The sequence below is a fragment of the Ceratocystis lukuohia genome, assembly GCF_044167205.1.
Source record: "Ceratocystis lukuohia strain C4212 chromosome Unknown Supercontig6_pilon, whole genome shotgun sequence".
In the NCBI taxonomy this organism is placed as follows: domain Eukaryota; kingdom Fungi; phylum Ascomycota; class Sordariomycetes; order Microascales; family Ceratocystidaceae; genus Ceratocystis; species Ceratocystis lukuohia.
The window spans coordinates 191363-216171 of record NW_027263525.1 but is presented as its reverse complement, the minus strand read 5'-3'; the positions used below and the strand labels follow the sequence as shown (position 1 = coordinate 216171).

General features: G+C 48.9%; 8 protein-coding genes across 8 annotated transcripts; 4 read left to right on the top strand and 4 right to left on the bottom strand.

Moving 5' to 3' along the window:
* Positions 1-1258: 1258 nt before the first annotated feature.
* On the bottom strand, positions 1259-2167 carry HOO65_060058 (Protein RTA1; the record flags this gene model as incomplete). Its single annotated transcript, XM_071004011.1, has 2 exons — positions 1259-1899; positions 1972-2167. 2 exons carry the CDS (start codon positions 2165-2167, stop codon positions 1259-1261), a joined length of 837 nt encoding a protein of 278 aa, XP_070857408.1.
* Positions 2168-4046: 1879 nt separating this feature from the next.
* HOO65_060057 (Vacuolar protein sorting-associated protein 9a) lies at positions 4047-6258 on the top strand (the record flags this gene model as incomplete). Its single annotated transcript, XM_071003734.1, has 3 exons — positions 4047-4216; positions 4340-6170; positions 6229-6258. The coding sequence occupies 3 exons, from the start codon at positions 4047-4049 to the stop codon at positions 6256-6258; spliced, it is 2031 nt and encodes a 676-aa protein (XP_070857407.1).
* Positions 6259-8413: 2155 nt separating this feature from the next.
* On the top strand, positions 8414-9381 carry HOO65_060056 (uncharacterized protein; the record flags this gene model as incomplete). Its single annotated transcript, XM_071003999.1, has 2 exons — positions 8414-8549; positions 8630-9381. 2 exons carry the CDS (start codon positions 8414-8416, stop codon positions 9379-9381), a joined length of 888 nt encoding a protein of 295 aa, XP_070857406.1.
* Positions 9382-10089: 708 nt separating this feature from the next.
* HOO65_060055 (cyclin-dependent kinase G-1) lies at positions 10090-11549 on the bottom strand (the record flags this gene model as incomplete). Its single annotated transcript, XM_071003885.1, has 3 exons — positions 10090-10834; positions 10888-10955; positions 11001-11549. The coding sequence occupies 3 exons, from the start codon at positions 11547-11549 to the stop codon at positions 10090-10092; spliced, it is 1362 nt and encodes a 453-aa protein (XP_070857405.1).
* Positions 11550-11910: 361 nt separating this feature from the next.
* HOO65_060054 (Protein arginine methyltransferase NDUFAF7, mitochondrial) lies at positions 11911-13585 on the top strand (the record flags this gene model as incomplete). The annotated part of the gene is made up of 3 exons (XM_071003833.1): positions 11911-12084; positions 12150-12425; positions 12500-13585. The coding sequence occupies 3 exons, from the start codon at positions 11911-11913 to the stop codon at positions 13583-13585; spliced, it is 1536 nt and encodes a 511-aa protein (XP_070857404.1).
* Positions 13586-13848: 263 nt separating this feature from the next.
* HOO65_060053 (Membrane protein PTM1) lies at positions 13849-15855 on the bottom strand (the record flags this gene model as incomplete). The annotated part of the gene is made up of 5 exons (XM_071003775.1): positions 13849-14807; positions 14897-15338; positions 15434-15600; positions 15660-15693; positions 15781-15855. 5 exons carry the CDS (start codon positions 15853-15855, stop codon positions 13849-13851), a joined length of 1677 nt encoding a protein of 558 aa, XP_070857403.1.
* A 695-nt stretch (positions 15856-16550) lies between these two features.
* On the top strand, positions 16551-18392 carry HOO65_060052 (Peptidyl-prolyl cis-trans isomerase-like 2; the record flags this gene model as incomplete). The annotated part of the gene is made up of 3 exons (XM_071003794.1): positions 16551-16560; positions 16638-16654; positions 16710-18392. 3 exons carry the CDS (start codon positions 16551-16553, stop codon positions 18390-18392), a joined length of 1710 nt encoding a protein of 569 aa, XP_070857402.1.
* Positions 18393-19204: 812 nt separating this feature from the next.
* On the bottom strand, positions 19205-21408 carry HOO65_060051 (uncharacterized protein; the record flags this gene model as incomplete). The annotated part of the gene is made up of 2 exons (XM_071003738.1): positions 19205-21086; positions 21188-21408. The coding sequence occupies 2 exons, from the start codon at positions 21406-21408 to the stop codon at positions 19205-19207; spliced, it is 2103 nt and encodes a 700-aa protein (XP_070857401.1).
* Between the last annotated feature and the right edge of the window lie 3401 nt (positions 21409-24809).

Genomic DNA, 24809 nt, shown 5'->3' with positions numbered 1-24809 from the left:
ACATGAAGTGTGATGAGACACGACCAGCCTGTATAAACTGCTCTGTTGCTGGCCGTACCTGTGAGTACCAATCGTCTCTCGTGTCATCACCAAAGCCTTCGCTGCCAGACACTCCTGAAGCCAACAGTCCGGCTCCGATCCTCTGCACCCTACGTCCATCGCCAGCTGCCATCTCAGCAGTGTCACCGTCCCACCAACACGGCCCACCAGTGTACAAAGCAGCACAACTGAGCGCTCTTGACTCGCCCAGTTTATTTACTCTGGAGCACTTTGCTCTTTACAATCACGCCAAAACCGTTCTGAACGGCACGGCAATGCCTCATGAATCTCCGCTACATACTGTCTCTGTTATCTTGGAATATGCTCTTCAGGGGCAGTACCTAATGAATCAGCTGTTGGCTTTTTCTGCTCTCCATCTGGCCCATCTTCACTCTGAAAGAACAGACTATCCACAACATGCAACGGATCTGCAGACACGCGCTCTATCATCATTTAATGAGGCCAAGCACGACGTCTCAGAAGCCACCTGCATCCCAATGTTCCTCTTCTCCTCCTTGCTAGGGCTCCATGTTCTCCATGACACATTGAGATATCGCCCTGATAACTTTGGCGCGTTCCTTGAGCAATACATGAGCTACATGTCTCTCCATCGCGGTGTCTCTATTATCACTGGTAAATCGTGGGCTATTATCAAAAGCTCAGACCTGAAAACTATGATTCAGAAAGTTGAAGATACATTCAATAATGCACCTGACCATGCGCATGAAACTGACGTTCTATATACAATGGTTAATGAGTCGCACATGAATGATGCTTCAATTGACGCATACCACCAGGCAATAAAATGCGTTAGGAACTGCCTTAACTTCCACCATGCCTTAACAGAACAGGGCATACAGGCAATTGACGGTCCTATGACTTTTTGTATTACCGTCAACAAGAATTATGTTGAATTCCTTAAGCAGCGCCAACCAGAAGCCTTGGTGATCCTTGCCTTTTACGCAACGATGCTCCATTGCAGTCGAGACTTTTGGATATTCGCAGACGGTGGACAGTACATAATCCAGTCTATTACAAGCCATTTAGGCTCTCATTGGGAGCGATGGTTAAGGTGGCCGAACGCAGTGCTACGAGGAGAAAGTAAAATATAGAGATTTAAAGAAAGTTTTAAGTTAATATAAAGTACAGCAACTAGCTAACAATCGAAAAGCCACTCCCGGTTTGTAATACTTGGCCGCCAAGTTAACCTCATATCCCTCTACTCCATTGAAATACTGCCCTTTCGCTTAAGGCCACTGGGGAATCTCCACGCAAAAAGAACAGTGACAGCGAACATTGGAACCGTGTCAAAGACATACAGTGTCCATTCGTGTGAAAGAGAGTATCCGGTATGGCCCTGGAGATACTCGATGACCCGGAAGATGGACCTGATCATGACAAGAACACTGACGGAATATAGCATAACAAGCGTCTCTTTCCATGGAATTAAACCGTCTAGAGAGTCGGCGGTAGGAAAGCGCTTGAGCCTACGGTGGAAAACTGCCGCAACAACGCCGAAGAGCGAGAACAGGACAACCTGAGCCACAAGACCAAAAATGATGATTTTCTCGCCGAGCTTAACAGAGTTTTGTGACTGTGAAACCATCATTCCCGCACCGCCTCCTTGGATAAAGAAGGTAAGGACATCGCCGATCACAAAGGTCTTGGCGAGCCTGCTCGGCCGGATCATAGAATATTTCTCTGCTCGGACACTCGTGATGATCCGTCCCAATGTCATGTAGATGGCTGCGGCAAAGATCGTCGGGGCGACAAGAATGAAGACATTCTGGATAGAGTATTTCATGATACTTCCAGTGTTGCTGCGGGCGCTAATGCGGCTTCCGTAACCGATGACCTCGACTGTTATAGACAAGTGTGTTAGCGCATTTGGAAATGTATCTAATGCAGTGGATGGGGCTGGGGCAGACGTACACAAGCAACCTACTGCAAATACAATGCAAAAATATGTTCGAGTCTTGTAAGTCTTCCATGATATGTAGGAGAAAGAAGCTGTGAAGAGGACAAGAAACAGAGCAGCAGCAGCTTGGCTTGGGAGATAGCGCCACAGGTAGTAGCCACCCTTTGTAGGCTCAACGCCGGGGACAGGATCCAAAAGCGAGTTTCCCATTTTGAAAATAAGTGTGCTGGCAGTCGCAGATTTGGCGACGTGTAGGTGCAATGAGGTTTAGTCTAGGACCCCAAAGATATGCAGGAAAAGGGTGGCGTGGTAAAGTGAGGTAGGTAGTCGTCGTTTATTGGGGAAGATGTGAGAGTGATGCTTGCCCTTTCTCTGACTCCAAAGACAAGAAAGCATCGTAGGTATATATATATAATGTTCTAGCTAGGTAACCAACTTTCTTTAACTATGGCTATCACACAAGTGGTGTTGTCTCACCAAGTTCAATATCAATACGCGTATTAGTGCTCAAATACGCGTATAGAGTTACGAGGAATTTATGTCAGGAAGGTCGCCCCCCTTTATGAGCTTCATTCCCCATAGGAGTTAGCGCTGCCTAAAAGACTTGAAGAGGATATCAATCAGGAGGACTCGCGCTTATACCGACAGGGACCAGCAGGACGGAAGGCACTCACTCATCAACATGGTGTAGGCCAGGTAGTACGAGTAGCAAATAAGAGACATCCATCTGTGCCATACATCACCTAGGCTTTTCTCAGAAAAGGGGTGCCTTACTATGCACTATGCCATGACATGACTATCTTGGATTTTAGAATAGTCGTACTGCCGGGCATGTCCCGATCAAGGTAGGGCTACTACGTTATACAGCGGTTAGCTACATCTAGGAAAGCCCTCGAATGGTGGTAGCCTTTATTTGGTTAGTGTTTTGATGGATATACTGCCGACGCCACACCACCCCCTAATACGTTTATTCTTTGTCTTACTGTTCGAAAAAAAGTACAATGATGTTAAGAATGAAAATAGCCCTAGAAATGTTACACTATTCTGAACCTGCAGTCTTAGGCTCCAGCGTTGCTTTTCCTACCATGAATCCATCAGGAAACAGAAATATAGGATAGAGCGTCAGGCCATATCTTAAGTGCATGGAGTAGGGGAACAGAAAAACATACATACATACATACATACATGCATACTGAAGGCCAAGGCCAAGGCCTAGATATAGTACACAATACACGCTTCTCGGTAGCATGTGATACAGGAAACCCTACTCCAAGCCACTCGATTGTACAGTCAAGCCGAGTTCCTATTATGGAAAAATGACACTCATGCTGGACTTGCACACCGGGCTCACGACTCTCTACATAGGCATCCTCCAACTACACACCGGTAGCTCATGGCAGACTACGAGTGGCAATCTGGGATCCACCACCCCCTTGCCAATAAGTTTATAGCCGTAAGGATAAACAGTTGGCCTGACAAGAGTGCCAAGCAGGGCTTTTGTCGTTATACCATAATAGTCTCCCTGAGAAAAACTAGCCCTTATAATAAGCCAACACTCCTACACCCCAAGTACTCTCATGTTATCACGATAATCCTAGCTCCATCCTAGCCACTGTAGCACTTCTGAGCAGAGCCTAAGTACTACAAAACAAACCCACTCAGGTATAGTACCGCCTAAACGTGTGGGTCTACCCGGCAAAACATAGAGCCTTACCAACGACGTATATCCGCTTGGAAGAACAGGTTAGGGGAAGCCGATGCTTATTCCATCGTGCCTCAGCAGCCAAACTAATGAGCCGCACGGTAAAGGGAGGGATGTCAATTAGGGTCTTTAACCCCAACAAAAAACAGACAGCGCCATGTCCTTTTTTTAGTACCGCTATTAGGGTTATTTTTAGTCAATCACCTAGATGGGTTCATGCGTCCTATTTTGAATTGCCTTATTGTGCTTTTGATATTCCCCTCACTTTAAGCTACAGGTACATATAGAAGAAGACGAGCAGATTTACAAAGCTCGAGCATCTTAACTTCTCCCATCCATCCTCATCCCATTCTCTAACAAAGCCCACCAAGCCCACCAAGCCCACAAATGGACCAATTCAGTTCTGTGAACACGCCTCGTCCACAGGGTACTCCTGCACCCACTACACCTACACCACCTACACCTGCATCCGAGCCTGTCCCGCTACTATCCGATGTACCTCGCCAATCCATAGACCTAGGTGAAATCCCGATTGAAATTGTGACACTCTCAGATAGGTAAATCCGCCTCCGCATTAGTTTGGCCTTTAGTAGTAGCCAGCCCAGCCAATCGGCCTTACATCACCCTCCATGCGTTGCACTACAGACACTAATAGACGCTATATTTTCCCATATTTCTAGCTTTGTCGAGTCTCTGACCGCAAAAGTCCACCCCACCCCGCCGTCTATCGATCGTCTCCATGTTCTTTTCCAAGAGTTTTACGACCTTGCATCATCACATATTAGCACACATATAGCTACCCTAGCTACACAGCAAACCCGCGAATCGTCCTCAGCACCAACATCCACAGTCCCGTCTCTCTCACGCTCCTTTCTTGGTAGACGAGCCCCTGCTCCGGCAGCGCTCAGTACTAGAAGCAATGCTTCAGAGAACTCTGAGCAGCAAATGCTTTCTGCCGAGGAAATGGCCGCCAAGCAACAGGCACGCAAAGCCTTTGAGGCTAAGAGAATGCGGCTAGAAGAGGCGGTAGAACGAAGGTTATGTGAGGGTATCTACGACCGCATCTACCGACATCGAAGTACTCAGGATCAAGCCTCAGATGATAGACTGCGTTCTCGCACTGCCGCACTTGCACTGGTTGGAATAAACCCGTCAGATCTTGGTATCGCATTAGGAGATATTGCAGGGGACACTCCAGAAGCAAAGATCGCCCACGAAGAAAAGATCAAAGCGTGGCTGGAAGATGCCCGCAAAAGTCTAGTTCGCATGCATGAGAGCCATTATCCCCTTGGAAAGCTCAACCATCTGAGGTCAGCACACCGTGCCATTGTGGAAACCTTGGCTCGGTTCCACCCCTCCTCCTCTTCGGCAGATGAGATTCTGCCCATGCTCATCTACACCCTGATCACCATGCCTCCAGAGGATCTCAACGTCACGAGCGACATGCACTTTATCCAGAATTTCCGCTGGACTCAAAAGTTGACGGGGGAGGCTGCATATTGTCTCACCAACCTGGAGGCTGCGATAGGCTTTCTCGAGACGGTAGACTTGTCAACCCTACGTGCCGACGAGCGTCCTTCAGGCCCTATCAAGGTGCCCGGGTCGAGCTCGCTCACCAAGTCAGCAACCTTCCCACCAGCTTACACTTCTGACTTTGCTGCTGCGATGGAGGGCGCCGAAACAGATACTGCACCCTCTGAGACCTCGAAATCACGTACAAACTCCCGCTCAACCTCACCGTCAGCAGCCACAACTTCGACAACCACCACAACAATGTCGGGCACAATCCTAGCCGGGCTGTCACGTCCATCCAAGCCTCGGACGCTGAGTGAACTGGCGAATGCACCTGCCGCCAACGCCATCGGCGTTGCATCAGACATCCTCACTACAGCCGACCAGGGCCTGAAGAATATCTCCACTAGTCTTGGCGATAGCTACAAGTTTGTTCTAGGGAAATTGCGCGAGCCCAATGCTACGGGCAGAAGCCTCGTAGTCCCAACTACACTTGAAGAAGCACGCAAATTGATCAGCACGCCTCCACCAGAAGAAGAAACATTCAGCTACGGTAACTCTACGGATGGCCACGATGTCGCATCGCCCAATGCTCCTAAAGATACTCTCCACCGACCTCCGCCTCCAGAAAGCAAAATGTTTGATCTTATGGGAGGCCGTAAAGCGACTAACCGTAATGCTGGAAGTGGAGCCCCCTCTAGGAATGCGGCGGTCAAGGACAGCATTCCTAGCTCTTCAGGGTCCAATACCGCAGTGCTTGACAGCGTGCTCAACCTCGGCAGTTCACTAAACCCTATGGCACGCCTGTCGAGCATCAGCTCTTTCCGTGGGTTTGGCAGGTCGGCGTCTGGAAGTCAGAATCCTCCTTCCACAGTAGCTCCCACATCTCATCCTTCAGCGAGCTCGAGGAATGCGAACGTTAGCAATGTGAGCGCACCCTTGGGCTCTGGTGGGTCAGATGCCGATGTGGCTCCTGATGAAGGCGGCCATCCCGTTTCGGTAAGTCTAACTCGCTGCGAATAAAAACAACATGCTATGCATTTATATAGATATATAGGCGCCAGAGCTTATGTTGACGCCGGTATAAGTAACGTTATAACTAACAAGCCACCTCTAATGCAGGCATTTCCAGGGCCGGCACACATATTGCCACCTCAGGAACTTCCCAAAATCGCGCCTCCTAAGAAACGCTTTATGGAGTTGCAAAACCCAGGTGATATCCGGGTGTCAGAAGTAATAGATCTCCTGCGAGACTATAGACGTCTGGCAAAAGCCTTGGAAGAGCGGAATGCCTTTATTTCGTGACGTCATAGAAAGGGTGTGCATTGACCTGCGGGATCAGTAGGTAAGGCTTTGCTATAGAAGGGACATAGGGGCTATCTCCAGGGTTTATTGTGTTAGGGTTTTGGGTTTTTATTGGCAGGATTGATAGACAATTGATTGGTTTGCCTCACTCAGTGTGACCTGATTTTCCGTCATTGTTCCTGCTTTCTAGTGTAGTATCCCGGTAGTGAGAGAAGAGGCGAAGTAAACCAGCAGTCAATAGCGGACGCATAAAAGGCGTTGGGAAGAAGGAAGAGCGAATACGATGTAATCAACAGGGTGAGAACAGTGCCTTTTTTTAGGCTGTTTTGAAGGCCCTCGACGATTTTGCTGCTTGCGTTGATGCGATCGATACATGAGCCGAAGTCGCGGAAAAGGAAGCAAGCAAAACTCTCAAACCACAGCCTGTAGCACTTGCAACAAGACCAGTTTAGGGATTTCGTGGCTGTATAGTGACATCGGTGACATTGATGACATCTGTGTGGGATGGATACGAGCTGGATGGTTTATTTTTGAACCAGATCCTTTTCTGTGTCCGCTCTTCAGGCCGCTTCTCGAGTTCCTAGTGTCGACGGGGCCTGTAGGCAGGCTTTTGAAGCCCTAGAGACTGTGCTAGCCGCAGGTAATCTGCTATCAACCCTTAGGGGAGGGAGGGAGCTAGGTTTGATGGATGGCTTAAGTTTACATTAGGAAGAGATTTGGGAAGGAAGTCGGGCCTAGACCAATACGAATGTTTCTTTTGCTCCTTCCTCCGTAATTCCTTTCATCTTCCACCCTTGCCCCTGGGGCTGAGTCGTGTGACTACCTGATTGGTCCGTACACTGAAAAAATTGTCTCGTTTCTATGGCATGGCATAGCTTAGAGGGTTTTGCTCGCTTTGCCATGCTATGCTGCGCTATGCTGCGCTATGCTGCGACGCTTTAGTATGGGACTTGGCCTCTGTATGGGCAGTACAGGATACGGGGTCGCTGGCTATGGCTACAATATTGTATGTGCATGTATGGGTAGCGCCACTCTGTTTTTTCTTCGGCTTGTTTGGGGGCGGCTGGACGGGCAGGAGCAAGGTAGGAATAGGAAGGGACATGCACACATGCAAGTTCTAGCCGTTTAGCAGGGCTAGGAGTTGTCGCTCTTTCCTTTCGAAAGGAGAGGTCCTTCCTCCTCTGTTACCCCTTGCCGTTGTGTAGTTATGCTTTAATAAATCCCTAGGCTAGGGGCCTGGCATGGCGTTTGGTATTTTCTTCCTCAAAATTTCCCACCCACCAGAACTTGGTTTCTTTGATTTTCTTTCTTTTCCTTTTTCATCGTCAGTTCATTCGTTTTGACGTCCGATTAACACCATCTTCATTCTTAGGTGTTCTTTCGCTTTCTGTCCAGCTCAGCTGTATTGTACGCTCGCTTTAATCCCCTACTCTCTTCATTCTATGCTCGCACTCTTCATTGGCATTCTTTGGCAACATTCGCTTTTGCTACCTCGATCTCCCTGATCAGCCTAATTCTGCATCTTTGATTCTCAAATCTGTTTCCTTCTCCTAACTTCAACAATTACCCCCCTATTTTCGTTGTGCCCAGGTCCCGTGCAAGAGCCAGGTTGAAAAACAAGCCATAAACTATTCAGCTCAGGCCAACACCCTTCCGAACACCAAAAAAACAACAACAACAATAACACGACAAGGTGCCCCTGGTCGACCTGGGTGGAAATTCGACATACCAAATCGAAATTGAGCCTCCTTGCGTCGATTTTGTTTGACCAGACCTTCCGTTCTTGCAAACTTGTCCCTGTTTCCATCGACTTCAACTTGGTCGTATAGCGACGTGAGAAAATAAAGTTCTGGTGCATCTTTCATCTTTGTTCTTAGGTCAACCTAAAACCACGAGTATACACACAACAGACCAAAGCCCGAATAATCATCATCATCATGAAGATCTCTACAACTCTCACACGAGTGGCTGTTGGCCTTGCGTCTGCCGCTTCAGTTGCTCAGGCCTGGCCGAGTTGGATGCCGCCCATGGACTCGCTCTATGTGCGTCAAAACAACGTCGGCGTCAACACAGGTAGGCAATATTGCTCACACCACACCTGACCTCGTAATCCCGCATTCTGCGTCCTGATACTAATGTTACTTTTCCCTTAGCCGTCGCATCATCATCTCAAGAAAACAACAACAACGATGCCAGCTCAACCATCGACGCCTTTACTGTGTCCAACCAAGATTCGACTGCCACCACCTCCAATAATGCCGATTCCACAGCTACTGGGACCTCTGGCTCCGAAGACGCGACTATCACCAGCCAAGGAAGCAGCAGGAGTACCAGCAGCCGCGGTTCGTCGAACAGAAACAGCACTCGCACTGTTTATACCGATCCACTAGCCCAGGCTGGTGGAATGTCGATGATTTCTCCCCAGACCGCTGCTTTCAAGCCTTTGTACAAGGCCGGCGACTTCTTCACCTGGGAGTGGAACTACACCAACATCCGCGCCACACCGACTGCCATCGATCTGATTCTCAGCTGCAGCTCTATTACACAGTCATGGACTCTTACTTCTAATATGACATTCGCTACCCCAGCTACCTTTGTCTGGGACTCATCTAAGCAGGCAAATGATGCCCAGCAGCCACTGGTGCCCAACAACTACACCCTAATCATCAAGGATTCCGAAGACTCGGTAACTGCTGCTGCTGAAGCTGGATATCTTGCTGTGCAGTCGACGTTTACCTTTGGTGTATACACTCCTGCCCCTTACACACCACTTGCCGATTGGGAGTGCACTACGTGCATTGTGGGCGCTGCTTCAAGACCGTCCGATATGGTTTTGCCCATGGTTATCAGCAGTTTGTTGACCACATTTGGATTCATGTGGTTCCTCAACGGACTCGTGTTGTAGTCGGACCTCCGCATGCCTTTTGTTTTTGTTTCACAAACAGGTGCAAAAGTAACCCTGTGTGTCCCCCTTCTGCTTGTGGTGAGACTGCATCGACTGGGTCAGCTTCCCATGGTGTAACAGACTGGCACCACCCTTTGCTCACCAACACTTATTTTCCTGCTCGTACATATTTTCCTGATGAGCCATCTCCTGCAGACTGCGAACCACTTTGAGCTGTCTTGCGACCCCGCGTTCTGCATTCCTCGACATGCGACATTGGATAACACCAGCGATGTCTCACAGCCCTTGTGGTGGGTGAGCGTGAGGATGTATCCAAGTATGATGGTACCTTCGTGCCTTTTTTTTTTTCTTTCTTTTCTTATGGCCCGTTAAGTCGTGCGTTGTACTGGACTGTGTGGTATGTATGGCCCCTGGATGGCTAGCCTCAGTGGAGGCTCACTTTATTTGTTTGTTCTGAAGTTTTCTTTGCATTACCTGTTTTATTTAATTTATACGTGATGGATTTTGGGAGGGGGGATTTACAGGCCTTGCAGCTTAACATTAAATTTATGACACTTTTTTTTCTTTTTCGCCTTACAATGTTATTTTCTTTTTTCTAAGAGCTTGCAAATGGAGTATAATGGCATTGTCTACGCTGTGTATTATGCTTTGCACTTTTAACCAAAAACAGTATTATTCTAGTACTATTCCGTCTCCGCCACACTTTATTCAGTCATCGCCTTCTAAGAGATTCTTCCCTCGTGTTGGAGCCCGTGGCTCGTCCCATGTTCTGGCTTCTTGGCGTGCTTTGCTGGGAAATGTAGGGAACAGGTGCTCCTGTTTTGCTTTGGGCAGCTCTGAAAAGTACTCGCTTCCCAACACCTGCTTTGCCCGTGGCCGAGATGTTGGGTTTAGTGAGAGCAAAGCTTGCATTAAACTTTTTGCGCCTGGTGCGATTTGAGGGAGAAGCTTGACAATGGATTCTGCCGTGTTGGCGCTGTGTTTGTTCTCGCGAGACTGGTACTTGGATGCCTTCATGGCCTGGGCTAGTGGTAGTCGCCCGAAGCCGGGCCACGTCTGGTCGTTTAGGGGCCCGCAGAAGCCCATGATCTTGGACCATTGGTCAGCCTCGACGCTCCCTTGCAAGAGCGGTGTGCGAGTCATTAGCTCTGCGAATATGCATCCGATGCTCCACATGTCTACAGCGCCGTCATACGAAGTGGCGCCAAGTAAAAGCTCTGGTGCGCGGTACCATAGTGTGACAACCACTTGGGTTAGGTCAGCTGGCGGTGGATCGCCGACGTATCGGGCCATGCCAAAATCTGCAATTTTGAGGACGCCGCGGTTGGTGAGAAGGAGATTGCTTGTTTTGAGGTCTCTGTGTAAGATCCAGTGGTCGTGGAGATATGCGACACCAGATACCAGCTGGTGTAGCAGCGTCTTGACCTCTGAGCCTAAAAATGGTTCAGGCATGCTGCATAGGAGCGTACGGATATCGTGTTCGATGAAGTCGAGAACAAGACTGACCCTGTATTTTCGCCACTGGGTTTAGCTGTTGTATTCCATGCCCGAATGTTTGTAAACATGGCAAATGGCTACACCTACGTTTCAATGGGAGGCGTCGTATTTTTAACAATTACGTCGACGATTTTCACAATGTTGCGATGATCGCAGTCTCGTAAGATCTGAATTTCACGAAGACCCGTCAACGGTAGGACTCTCTTATTGCCGCTATCTTCTGACTTGAGCTGTTTTACTGCAAATACATTGCCTGTTTGCTTGCACTCTGCGCGCCAGACCCGCCCGTAAGTCCCTTCTGCGATATTGTTGAGTTTCGAGAAGCCTTGGTAGAGGGAAGAGGGTGGCCCAAAGCTTCCGCCTTCAAAGCGAAGCATTTTGATCGCCGAGTCATTTCCCGGATCTTCTGGCTCAGTCTGAAAAGAATCGTTATCCTGGGGTGCGGTTATGCGCCGCCGTTTCGTTGATCGCGTGTCGTCGAGACTGGGCTCTGGATTTGAGGTTGCGGAGGCTGAGTAATCTTCGAGTTTGGTTTGTGCTCTTGCTGCGGCCTCCAGGCGCGATCTTTCCGCCTTTTGGCGCTTTTTCTCGGCCTTTTCCTTCTTGCGGCGGGCCTCGTGTGCTAGATCTTCGGGCGTGTCTGCCCATCGCGACGATGGCTTGGTGGACATGGTCGTGGTGTTAGGAGATACGGAAGATAGGGATGCTGCGGTCTATTAGAGTGTGTCTATTGTAGAAAAAAGAAAGGCAAACGTAAGAAAAAAAAAATTAGGTCGATCTGCAGCTCAAGCCAAGACACCAAGCAAGCTTGTTCTTGTTTTATTGACGTCAAGAAATACGCAAGGCTGAGATATATTCTAGCCCCACATTAAATCTTAGCCTCGCATGTTGAGAAGAGCGACAAGTCAACGAGCCATTACTGATTGGTAAATAGCTTTATATTGGCCTCGATTTGTGAGATGACACCAATGTTTTACATATAACACCAGTAAAGTCCAGAGTTTCCCTGGAGATCTCCCCTAATAACTCTGCATGAGTCGGTTTTCACTACCATTGCGGGCCTTGGCGAAGCCTGCCCGTGCTGCTGTGCTTCCAGTCAGACGGCCTCTTACTCGGCCATTTTCAGTGTCATGCTGCCTTCGCGACGACATTTCGTCGCGCAAATGGTCAACGCCGCTGTCTAAACGCCTGGCTGAGGCTATTTCGGTACCTACTGTCTCCTTGTCGAGGCCCTAAATGCCCGCACTTGTGCTGACTCTATTTTCCTTTAGATCACAGGCCCCATCCCAGTAGCTTCGTACATGCGAATGTGTCTGACTTCAGACATTGGTGGCTACTACACTGGTGCTTTGGGCAAGGATCGCGAGCAAATTGGGCTCAAGGGTGACTTTATTACGTCGCCCGAAATCTCCCCACTGTTCGGTCAAATTGTAGGACTGTGGTTCATCACGGAGTGGATGGCTCAAAATGCGAACCGGCCGTTGCAAGATGTAGACATTATCGAGGTTGGCCCTGGTCGAGGCACACTGATGAGTGATGCTATGCGGGTGAGTGAAGCTGCTGTCGGACTATCGAGCTTGTGTATGTGCTGTGGTACTGACGGGCTGTGTTGATTCTCTAGATAGTTAGCTCCCATGCGTTGGTAAACCGCGTAAAGAATATCTACATGGTTGAGGCTAGTGCTGAGATGCGGCTAGAACAGAAGAAGCGCTTGTGTGGAGAAGAAGCACCTTTGGTTCATGATAAGGCCGCCGGCATATGGACCTGCATGTGGAAGGGGAAAGCTCCGGTTCAAATCACTTGGGTCGAGACGATACAGTCTGTGCCGAAAAGCCCTGAGCGGATGCCTCTTATTGTTGCTCATGAGTTCTTTGATGCTCTTCCAATCCATATCTTCCAGTCTGTCCCAGTGTCTGGATCTGATACTAAACATACACCAAGCAGCCCCCCTGCTCCCACTCAAGTTAGCCCGGAGACTGAAAAGTCTGCTGTTGTCAATACCGAGTGGCGCGAGCTTGTCGTGGCTCCCTCTCCACCGGATGCAACACACCAAAGCCTTAAAACCCCGCCTATTGAACGGGTTGGTGCTGTACCGGACTTCCAGTTGCACTGTTCGCAGGGCCATACCCGGCATTCCCGATTTCTACCCGAGATGCACGAGCGCTATCGTTCTGCAAAGTCCAAACCCGGGACGGTTATAGAAATTTGTCCTGATGCGGACATGTATGCGTCGGACTTCGCAGCCCGCATTGGTGGCAATGATAGCTTCACACCGGAAAACCGCGTAGGAGCTGCCTTGATAATCGACTATGGCCAGTCGGATGCTATCCCAGCCAACTCCCTTCGTGGCATCAAGGAACATCAGCGGGTCAGCGCCTTCTCCGAGCCCGGCTTAGTTGATCTCAGTGCCGATGTGGATTTCAAGGGCCTCGCCGACGCATTTTTGGATTCAAGCGAGCATGTTGAGGTTCACGGACCGGTTATGCAGGGCGACTTTCTCTCCATGATGGGAATGAAAGAGCAGGCTAGAACTATTGCCGAGTCAATAGCTGACAAAGCTTTGGCAGAGAAAATTAGAGCTTCGGCAGAGAGATTGATGGACAAGTCGCCAAGCGGAATGGGCAAGGTGTACAAGATGCTTGCGGTGATACCGGAAAACAGTGGAAGGCGAGTGCCTGTTGGATTTGGGGGGGATATACCTGTTTAGTGACAGGGGAAATACAGTTAAAAAACGGATTACATGTAATAAAAGTGTATCACGAAAGCCTGGTTGTGTGATTCATATGGAAAAAATGTCTTCACCGTTTTGACGTAGAACCCTGTTAATCACGCTTAACCAACAACAATACGAATTGAATCTGTAATCCTATGCCAGCGGTATAAAGAACAGCGAAAAAAAAGGAATGTTCTCACTAGTACACAACGATTGGATCTTGGATATTCTACTTCACACCTGCTCTCCTCTCATCTCTATTCGCTCTTCTTTCCCTGTCCCCTTACAAGCTTGGCATTTTCCTCGTCCGAGTCGTCATCTGACTGGCCCGAATCATTAAGCTCATTGTCGGAATCTTCATCGGAGCCGTCGCCGACTGCGAAGATCTCCTCCGACATGCGTTTAGAGTGTGCCTGAACAGGCTTCGCCTGTGGCTGGCTCCTTGTAATGGAAGCCACAGGCATAGAAGAGCTGGACGAAATGATGCCCTCTTCCTGGCGAGAGTGGTTGTTGCCGATATTTGCCTCCTCGTCTTCGCTATCTGAGAGGCCATCGGGCTGGCCAAGGTCGGCTATTTCAAAGGTTCCGTCGTCGTCCTGGGCAATCTCATCACTCATGGCGAAACGGCGGTTATTGGCAGTGGGACGCCAGACGTACGCGATCCAAGCAACATCAGCGAAATAGACTAGGTTCAGCCAGCCATCAAGTACGAACCAACGGGTTTTCCAGTGGAAAGGCACGTAGTCGGGGTCGCTGACCGAGGCAAACGACAGAGAGTTGATGAAGAAAAAGCCAAAGGTGATGAAAATTGACAGCAGGATGCACCACCAAAGCTTGCGATACATGGCCTCCTTGGCGTTTTGCTTGCGCTCCCGCAGGTTCTTCAAAGTGTCATTTAGAGAGTTGAGAGTCCAAACATAGAAGGTGGTAAGCGTGGCAGCAAGAGGAAGCACGACAAACAATAGGAAGGGACCAGCAGATTCCGGGGTGATATAAAGACCGGTAACGGCATAGATCAGCCCGAAAGCGAAATGAGCAACGGCCAGCCAGCGGGCGTAAATCATGGCTTTCCCAAGGGTTGGCTTGACGACTCCGTAGCCCATGCAGACGATTAGTAGCAGGAAAAAGGAGAAGGAGTTGCGGCCAGCGTTCAGAATTCCAACTATTATCATGAAGATGTTGGCCCCCATATTGCGGCCATTGCGGTTGAGGTAGTCTAAAGAAAAAGAGCGGTTAGCTTGAGCTACAGATGCACAGATGGTTTTGCTTGACAGCAATAGTGTTAGTAGTAGTAGACCGACTAACCGTAGAACGCCCATGTGAGCAGCATTTCGACCACAAGGAACACCAGAATTGCTGTGATATAGTTCTGCACGGCCAGGATATCATGGCGATGCATGTAGTAGAGAAATCCCCAGTATACTGCTACTAGAGCATACAGGATCGTGATGCCGCCATAAAATGGCAGCTTTGGAACTTGGGTAGCGGGTAGCTCGCCGTAGGCGTTGCGGAAGACTGCCGCAGCGTTGTAATCATCATCGGTGAAGGGCTCGGTAAAGACGCAGTAGTATCCAGTCTTAGTAATAGGATACATGTTGACATGGGGATCCTTCAAATGCACGGCTTCGTTATAGATAGGCAGCTTGGAGCTGTTGAGAGCATTGGGAGCCAGGACGAACTGGCCCTTGTTGGACTCTTCGCAGGCGCTGGCCGAGACTTGCGCATCGTCGCAAAGAACAAGGATCCGCTGTGGGGGGGAGCAAGTGGTTGCATTAGCTTCGTGTCGTGGTCATGTTGTAGCAGTAGGAGCGGTTATGGTTATTGTAGAGATGGCCATCTTACCTCGCCCGGCAAATCCGGCTCTGTTATGCCAATCAGATCCATGTCCCGCCACTCGAAAATCAGCAGACTGACAATCGGGTCTCTATCATCGGGAATTGAGTTGTTGTGAAAAATGACGTTGATGAAGGGGTCAACTGGGCCGTCCCAGGACGACTTGCTGTACATGCCTGTTCAGTGTTAGAAGATGCGCCATTGATTGCGACAACCGCGTGGATATGCGACTAACCCGTGCATTGGCGTTTGTTGTCTTCGGTTTGGTCCTGTTTATGGCACGAGATGTGTTAGTTACAGTCCATGTCCTTGGCCGGTAGGTGGAGGGGCATTTTATTGCGAGAGCCATAACATACCACTAACACTTCCATGGCATGGGAGACCCAGAAGGACATGGCCATTATGGCCATAGACCAGAGCCACGACCGCATGATTGCGGGAACGATGTGTGCGAGAGAGAGAGAGAGAGAGGGAAAGAGGGAAGCTTTCGGGTTTGTGTCGTGTGAGGCTTGAAGGATATTCGCGAAGATGGGTGCCAACACAGTCGGTGATTTTCAAAGGTGCGATATGTAGTCTTTTATAACAGCCCGTACAAAGGTTGGAGCGTCGCAAGAGTGCAAGTCAAGCAGCCGGAGGTCCAAACACGTAGTTAATTTGTTGTCTGGTCTCTAGATAATGTGACAAGGAGTCGAGCCGTCTGTTTCGTAAGCCTGGACTCTGCGAAGATTCAGTCGTGCTGCCAAAAAGATGGGGTTTAATGGCGCAGAAAATTGATTAACAATCCTAGAAGAGGCGTCACGAAAAAGGGCGATAGCGAAAAAACGAGATGCAATGGGACGTTAGTTGCGACTTGCGTCCATCGCCGTTGCTAAGCTAAGAAAATGAAGTAAGAGACAGAGTGACAGAGAGAGTAAGCAGCATAGTGTTGAAGCTTGGGTTGGAAGCTTAGTGTCTGGCAGCTGTGACCAGCTGTCGGCTTAGTCATACACATATGTGTTAGGAGGGTTGATTAGGGTTATAAACTGGTTTGCGCTCAGCCTTGGAGGCGACTGCATCGCCAGCCTCACCTCATGTAAATCATTCAACAATTTGCAGCATATCAGCAAGTAGAACGCTTAAGATTAAAATGGGAAAAGGTACGAGCCCTCTTCTGCTCTTGGCTACGAACCGGATGTATCCCGACTAACGCGCTTTATTTCTCGGCATCCGTTAGGAACTGACAAGTTATACGTATGTAAACACTAGCTCTTTTCACACTCTGCTTGTTCCTAACATTCTGCTCCAGATCACCCACAGCGAGTGGTCCTCGTCAGATTCATTCTCTGCGAGCGGCGGTGCCGGCCTATCCCGGTCTCATCGTGATAGATCTTTCCGGAAGCTACCGTTTAATTTCTGTGCAGCTAGCTTGCAGCCCTTCAAAAACCCCGTTTGTACGCCATCAGGGACAATCTTTGACGTCGAAGTGATTAGCCAATGGCTTGACAAGCGGCAAACAAACCCCGTTGATGGAGAGCCACTCAACCCCAAGGATCTTATAAAGCTCAACTTTGTGCGTAATGAGGACGGGTCTGGCGACTTGGTCGACCCTGTGACGTTCAAGGTCTTTACAGATAACACACATATTGTCGCGGTTCGCCATGGCACGTATGCAAATGTGTTCGCTTATGATACTGTCGAGCGCATGAATATCAAGGCCAAAATGTGGCTTGATTTGCTTGACGATACAGAGTTCACCCGTAAGGATATCATTACACTGCAAGATCCACAGGCTCTTGGCGGGCGCGATCTCAGCCAGTTCAAGTACCTCAAAGACGGCGAGGAAGCAGTGGCCACTAAAGAGCAGCAAGAAATGCGAGCTACAGGAAATGTCAATGTAGCCGCTCTGGGTAGGATAGGCGACAAGGTTCTTCGTGCTAAAGTGGCTGTCGAAAATGCGCGCAAGCAGCGCGAAGCTGGGATAAACGTTAACAAATCTACTGCGCTGGCCACTACCAACAAGACAACTCCAGCAATAAACCGCATGATTCACGATAGAAAAAAGCCAGCTGCAAATGCCGCAGTCTATACCACTGGAAAGGCAGCGGCTAGTTTCACCAGTACTGGGCTGACGCCTGAAACTAGCGGAGAACGCGCACTTCTCACCGATGAAGAGTACATGCTCAAGCCCAAAATGGTCCAACACAAAGGTTATGCTCGTATGGAAACAAATCTAGGCAACCTCAATATCGAGCTGCACACAGATACAGCGCCTAGGGCCGTCTGGAATTTTACACGCCTGGCTCAGAAAGGCTACTACCGCGGCGTTTCATTCCATCGTAATATTCCTGGTTTCATGATTCAAGGCGGCGACCCATCTGGGACTGGCAAGGGGGGCTCTAGCATTTGGAATAAGAACTTTGATGATGAGTTTGAAGGCGCTCAGACACACAACGCAAGGGGCGTCCTCAGCATGGCAAACAAGGGCAAGAACACAAACGGGAGCCAGTTTTTTATTACCTACAAAGCTACTCCGCATCTGGATCGCAAGCATACGATATTTGGCAGGGTGATAGAGGGCGGTGGCTTGCAGCCAAACCAGCCCTTGACGCGCATGGAAAATGCACCGACGGATGGCTCTGATCGGCCGCTCAACAAAATCACCATCAAAGACGTTGTAATCTACGTTGATCCCTTTGAAGAATTCCAGACAGAAAAGGCGAAGAAGGAAAAAGAAGCGCTAAAAGCAGAAGCCATTGCTCTCCAAGGAGGCACCGACGACGACAAGATGACATGGACAGGCAAGCGCATCTTGAGCGACGGCAATATTGTCGACTCGGATACCGAGGTGCGCGTGGGGAAATACTTGAAAAAGGGCAAGCAAGAAGCGCCAGTGGTGCGGGAGGAGGTTATTGAGCAAATACCGTGGGAAGAGCCAGCACGCAAGAAAGTCAAGTCACGGGGCGGGTTTGGCAACTTTGATGGGTGGTAGGATATGAAGCAAATTAGATATATATGTATATCTAGAGACAATTAATAGGGACTAGAGGTGATTCAATGTGGGCAGCAACGGGGAGGCCGCGTTTTGGGCGTCTGTATAGTTACACAATGCACTTGCTTGGTCGAAGCGCCATTCAAAAACAGAATGCGGAAGGTACTCGAGGAATCCGAAGACAAGACAAATACGACTTTGTTGGGAAGGAACATCAAAACGGCAGGTAGCACAGGCAAGAGCCCCGCAAATTTCGACGTCACATTTGTAACTGAGGCAGTTCAACGAGAACAAGACACAGAATGAAATACCAGCATATTGCTTGGTCGATCCTTTTTTTTTTAGATCTACGAGTGGCACAAGAGATTGATGCTAAAGTATTGTTTTTTTATTCGTTGATGTGTTGAGATTTTATCATAACAGTCTAACTTGTGAGTGCATAGGTACAGCATGTAGCGAGAAGATATATATATATATATTAGATTCGTTCCAGAAGAACAAGACATAGGAAAGGCAATAAACATAAGACCAGGGATATTTGTGTTGGCTCGTCCAATTATCAAACAAAAAGAAAAAGGAAATAGGGGCAAGTGAGAGTTTGCACATGCGTGCTGATATATGTACCCAAATATAGATGGTGAAGGGAAAAGAAAGAAAGGCAAAAAAGGGCCAGTAGTATAGGAAACAAAAGAAAGGAAAGTCGAAGCAAGAGATGGTGGAAGTGAGCTACCGCAATGCAGTCGGCCCTAACAGCCCGCTGGCTTCCAAAAAGAAATAAGAATCAAGGCCGGACTTGGAGCGCAATGTGCTTCTTATAGGACAGTGACAGCAAACATAGCGACCAATGAGGCCATGACACCTCCAAAAGAAGATCGGAGAATGAGAGCACTGCTTTGCACGACATCAGAGCTAGATGGCGGGAAAGCGCTGACTGATGCTGAAGCAGTGGTCTTCGTGTTAGATCCTTCGTATTCTTTGATTTTGGGGAGAGCATTAAAGCCACCATCTCCAGAAAGGCCGCTAGGGACAACCGGAATAACGGTCGGGGCCACATTTATGGCAGTAGCAGTTTCAAGGAGGATTGTAGTTTCATTGCCGGCGGCGTTGTGGATAATCTGCTCGTAGCCGTAGTCGATAATATTGAGCGATTGAGAGTCGGGCATAACAGCGTCAGGGGGCGGAACATAGACGTTGACGATAGGAGTCTCCAAGGGCTCGAGAGAAGTGCAATTTGTGGGGAACTGGAAGGGAGCCCTGCTAGTAGTGGGTGCCTCAGTAACAGTGGCGGCACTACTAGTTTGCGACGATTCGTAAGGCCTGGTGACAGTGATGTATTGGACGTACTCCGCAGGGCAATTGATGGCGTGGACAGCACACATGGTAATAGTGTAAACGTCGCCTGCAATAGGAGGAGCAGTACCATAAGGTATGCCAGTAGCCTGAGTGCCAGCGTGAGAAGTAATGGTTGCATTATATACAGGATAAGATGGGCCTGAAGCGGCGGCCGAAGGAGCATAGGGCCGTTGGCCATAGGTCCCGGTAGCTTTAGGAGAATACGAGTCAGAGGTAGGGTAAGGGACGGCAGCAATGCCAGAACCCTTGCCTCCATACTCGGGCGAAGAGGCGCGAGTAGCAGTGGAAATTGCAGGCCGAGAGCTTAGCTTAGTCGAGAGCGTGTAGGCAGCGGATGGAGCAACTGCAGTATTGGTTCGGTTAGAGTAATAAGGCAAGCCGGTGGAACCAACACCACCAGTGGGTTTCTCAGCACCGAGGACGCCAGATGGCATGGCATATGGATTGCCAGTAGGCAAGCCAGTGCCCTTCGTAATACCAGTTCCAGGGGGCATAGTCTTGGAAGCACTAATAGAGCCGGGCAGAAGGGCAGAAGGGTCGCTAGCATCACCAGGGGGGCTAGTGATAAGGGGATAGTTGCTAGTGGGTGAGTCCCCGATAACCTGTCCTGACTTGGTCATGATTCTATTCATAGTAGTAGGCTTTGTCTCCTCGATGCACTGGGTAAGAGTAGGCGACCGGAACAGTGTGGTCGAGGCGGTGGGAGCACCAACTTTGAAGAAGAGGAGCTCCAGCTTAGCATAGGCACCAATATTGACGTTGAAATGTTCTGTAGCTTCGAAGTAACAGTCATTGTCGACGACTTCCAGGCTTAGCACAAACTCAATAACGTTGGCGTAGACTCCGACTACAGCAGTAGTGCCAGCAAACTTGGCTTCAACGCCGGCCTGGACACGGACACGAAGAGAAGCAGTCAGGAGGACATCGAAATACTTGACCTTGACAGGAATAGACTGGACACCGACTCCCTTGAAGGCGGTCTGCTCAAGCTGTCCCTTGAGTAGGGCAGCCTCAATGTACGAGTTTTCAGCAAGCTCGACGAAAAACCCGCCTGTCATATCAATCTCAGCATCGACATCAATGACCAAGTCCACAAAAAGGAGTACACCGATATTCAGTCCAGGGACGCCAATGCCAATAGGCGTCTGACTGGAGTACAGGTTCAGACTGAAAGCCTTGCCACCACTGACAATCAATCCCACTTCGATCCAGGCCTTGACGCTTGTAAAGTCTATGCGCAATACCGGGTTTATGACGTCTTCATTGGTGAGTTGGAAATTGACGGTACCCTGAGTCTGGCACTCGACGCATCTAGCACTAATGCGGATGCCACCAGCAGTGCTGCAGAGAGGGTAGATAAAGGTTAGTATGTTGAAGAGGGGTGGGAGCTAAAGAAAGCAGAAAGGGTCATCCCCGTCTTTACTTGCCTGGAGAAGAGGGACTTGTCAATGAGCGACTTTGACAAGTCGAGTTTGCCTGACAAGCGCTTTTCGAGGTACTGAGACCGAGCTTCGACCATGGGATCGCGGATTTCAATGTGGTTGAGGGGGCGTACTGCCTCGGGGACCTCCCAGGTATCGCTCTTGACAACCACGGGCTTAGCCATGGCCGAGCCCAGAAGAGAGGCCACAGAAGCCAAGGAAAAGAGCCTCTGGAATAGCATGGCTGTGATGAAGAAGAACGAGTGACGTGCGTATATGTATATAAAATCGTATCAATGAACGCAACGGCCTAGGCTAGATAAACACATCAAGGAAAGAGCAGCCAGGCCTACGAGAAAGAAAGATGTATAAGTTGGCAGTGGCTTTGCTTGTAGTTCTTCCCTAGATGAACGGGCAAGTATAAGGGTTAAAGATATGAAAGACACCCGAGACCGGGACCGAGAGAGAGAGAGAGGAGGAAAGAAGGTCAGTAATATGAGTAGTCAAGAGAAGGACAAGTTAGAATGCAAAGAAGAAAGGAGAGAACGGCTAGTCTGAGGACATTCAAGAAAGCAAGAATGACGCCGTCACTAACAGAAATGGGGGCCAAGACAAGAAGCTAAGAGCCAAGAAGTTGGTTGACAAGCAGAGTGAAATCCGAGGTGCTCGGGAAGAGAAGAGCAAGAAACTCGTTGAATGGCGACTTGACATGAGGTATATGAAGATATCAGAGATTTCGGAGTCTCGAAGACGATCTTGACTCTATGTCCGTCCCATTCTATTTTTTAGTAGAAAAGCCTTCGGGTTTCCTTGGTTTTGATGCCGTGCCTCTTCACACGCCTCGCTAGTTAAGTCGAGAATAGCTCAGGGCTTGTTCGGTGCACCCCCGTCCACCCCCCTCGTCCAATTTTTGATTAGGTTCCTATCCCCGTCCACCATACTAACATCCGAATCTAGCGGCGGCTTTTATTTGCAAACTATAAGCCACTCATTACAAGAGACCAAAGGAGCCTTCTCGATGTGTTTTTTCTGTCGTCATATCTACTCTGCATGTCCTTTTTTGCTGTTTACGGCCGTCCATTCTTTGGAATTTAGGTTGGAGGGGTCCTAGCACTGAGCACTCACCGAAGCACATACACACACACACACCCCCCCGTCCCTCTTTGGCGTGTTAGACAGTAGATAGAGATGATCATCCCTGGCCTATCCACAATACCCTAAAAGTCACTAAAAGCAACAGCAAAGAAAAGCCCTGTTCTTGCTTTTCCCACAAGCTTGGACAGTTATCCAACACACCGAGAAGCTCGGATTCGGCCCAATTCGGTTGAGCCTCCTTAGGAGGCAGTACGGGGCGTGATTGCTGGGCCGGGCCTACTTTGTTAACAAGAGGGACTGCACCATAAATATAAAAAACACGAATTAAATAGAAATGAAGAACGAATCGAATAAGGATGGCATTGGTATAAGCCACTATCACAATCTGGCAGCTAGGCCCATCTAGGCTATCCTAGACGCGATCGCAAATGCCAAAAGGCCCTTGCCCCTGGGCTAGCAATATTTCCGCCTCGTTAGAGTTGACAAAGGCCAAAAAGACCTTCTCTTTGTCGTCAATATTTGTCTGTAGCTCAGTGATTGCTGTCCAGTCGGCTAGCTTAGCTAGTCTGAGCCCTCGAGCCTCCTCCGGATTATTGACCGAGTAGTAGGGAGGGGAGGAAGAGGAGAAAGAGAAGGGGAGATCTGAGAGCACGCTCCCAGGAAAGGCCAGAGCCAGTATTTGCGCTCAAGAATGTGGGGGTTGCAACGCAGAGATCGCATTTGCGGAAGCTATGGCTTGTCCTAGTCTTTGTTCTTTGCCGTCCAAGTGTCTGTCTTGTTGCCACTGCTGCAGCGTTTAGCTAGGCTAGGACACGCTAAAAGGGCGGATGGATGCTTCCTTGCTGTTAGACAATAGATAGTGTTCGAGATCACGTTGAAATTGTTGCCACCCAGGAGGAGGCTAAACACAAATACACCATGCGGCGTTCGGCATACAGCATGCAACATTCGGCATGCAACATTCGGCATACAGCATGCAACATTCGACACACAGGAACAACAGTCACCCAAGTCCCAGGCGTCACGGACATAGCTTTCTCTTTGATCTCCAATCTCTTGGTTTGTTTAAGTCCATTGTGAAAGTGTTTATCCGTCAGACTTCACTGGCGTTAAGACGGGTAAAACAAAAGTAACCATATAAGAAGAATAAAGACCGGGCGAGACAGCACGACAGAACGCAGGCCTGCTAAGCGAAGCGTGTTCCAGCTTCCATATCTTCTCAAGAAACAAACCGACCCCCTGTTCTTATTTGGGCTTAGTCTCTGTTGTCATTTTATCACATTCTACCAAGAATAGCCATAGGACTCGCCAGGGCTTCTTCCTCTGCTCCTGCTCGCTCTCTGCTTTAACTGTACTGAAACATGGGCTCTCTATCTCTAGCCTTCAAGGCCGGCCCAAGCTCATCCGCTCAGGCCAAAAGAGACCAAAGACCCGACCAAACGAGAGTAGAGAATTTTAGTGGCAGGCCATAGAGCGGGCAAGATAGGAGCAAAAGGGCAAAGGGGCAGAAAGATGCTACGCTACACAAGAGAAGGGAGTCTTTAGCAGGCTCTTGTTTTTCCTCTTTGCTTCTTGACCTCTTGAGGCTAGCCAGGTCTTTTGTGCTTGCGCCATGGCAGATTCCTCTTCCAGCATCACCTTCGTATGCAAGGCCTGTAGTAATAGCAGCGATGTGCGTGCAATGTGCAGATGAACGACGGCAACAAGCAGGCCATGAATACCCCATGCGTGTTGCTCATTCTGCTCTGTTTTTGTTCTGTTCCCATGTTTCTTTGGACCTCTGCTGCCTTTCTCAAGCATCCGGCCCTTGATCTCTTGTAAAAAAAAGAATTAAAAAAAAGAATTAAAAAAATAAAATATAAAATAAAATAAAATAATAAAATAAAAAAAACTACTCCTCCTCCTCCTCCTCCTCCTCCCATTCTTGGTGATCTCTTCTTCCTTCCCTCACGAGTCTAACAAAGCTTCCCTGACTATTCAACCCTCCGTTTCATTCTTCTATGTGGCGGCAGTCGCTCAAATTAGACATAACGGTAGCCATTGCCGGCTGCTATTTGGTATTAGACATGCATCTTCAAGACTCCATTCGTGTCTGTCTATCCCACCAGCATTATTGCTACCTGTTTATTGCTATGCTATGGAGGATAAAGAAATAACATACAAGAATGCAGCCTGCAGTGCCGCTTCTATTTACAGTGTGCCACTTACGTATGACATGGGCAATGAGAGAAATGCGGAAAAAAAAGTCAAAAAAGCACCCAAATATCTTCTATAGCCAAGAAACTAAATAAGTGTACGCGGTTTCATGTTCATGATATTCATCATCACTCTATCATGTGAACCCATCGTCACTAGCCTGAACTAAAGCTTTAAGACGCCAGTTCTATGCTGCAAATATCAAGCATGAAATAAAAATAAAATAAAATAAAATAAAAAAAAAGCACTTCAAATATTGGGACGATCTTATTAGGCGGATACTGCTGCTATAGCAAGGAGCCCCCTCTTCCATGACATGGGCCCCCTCTCCCCTTCTCTTCATTGACTGTAG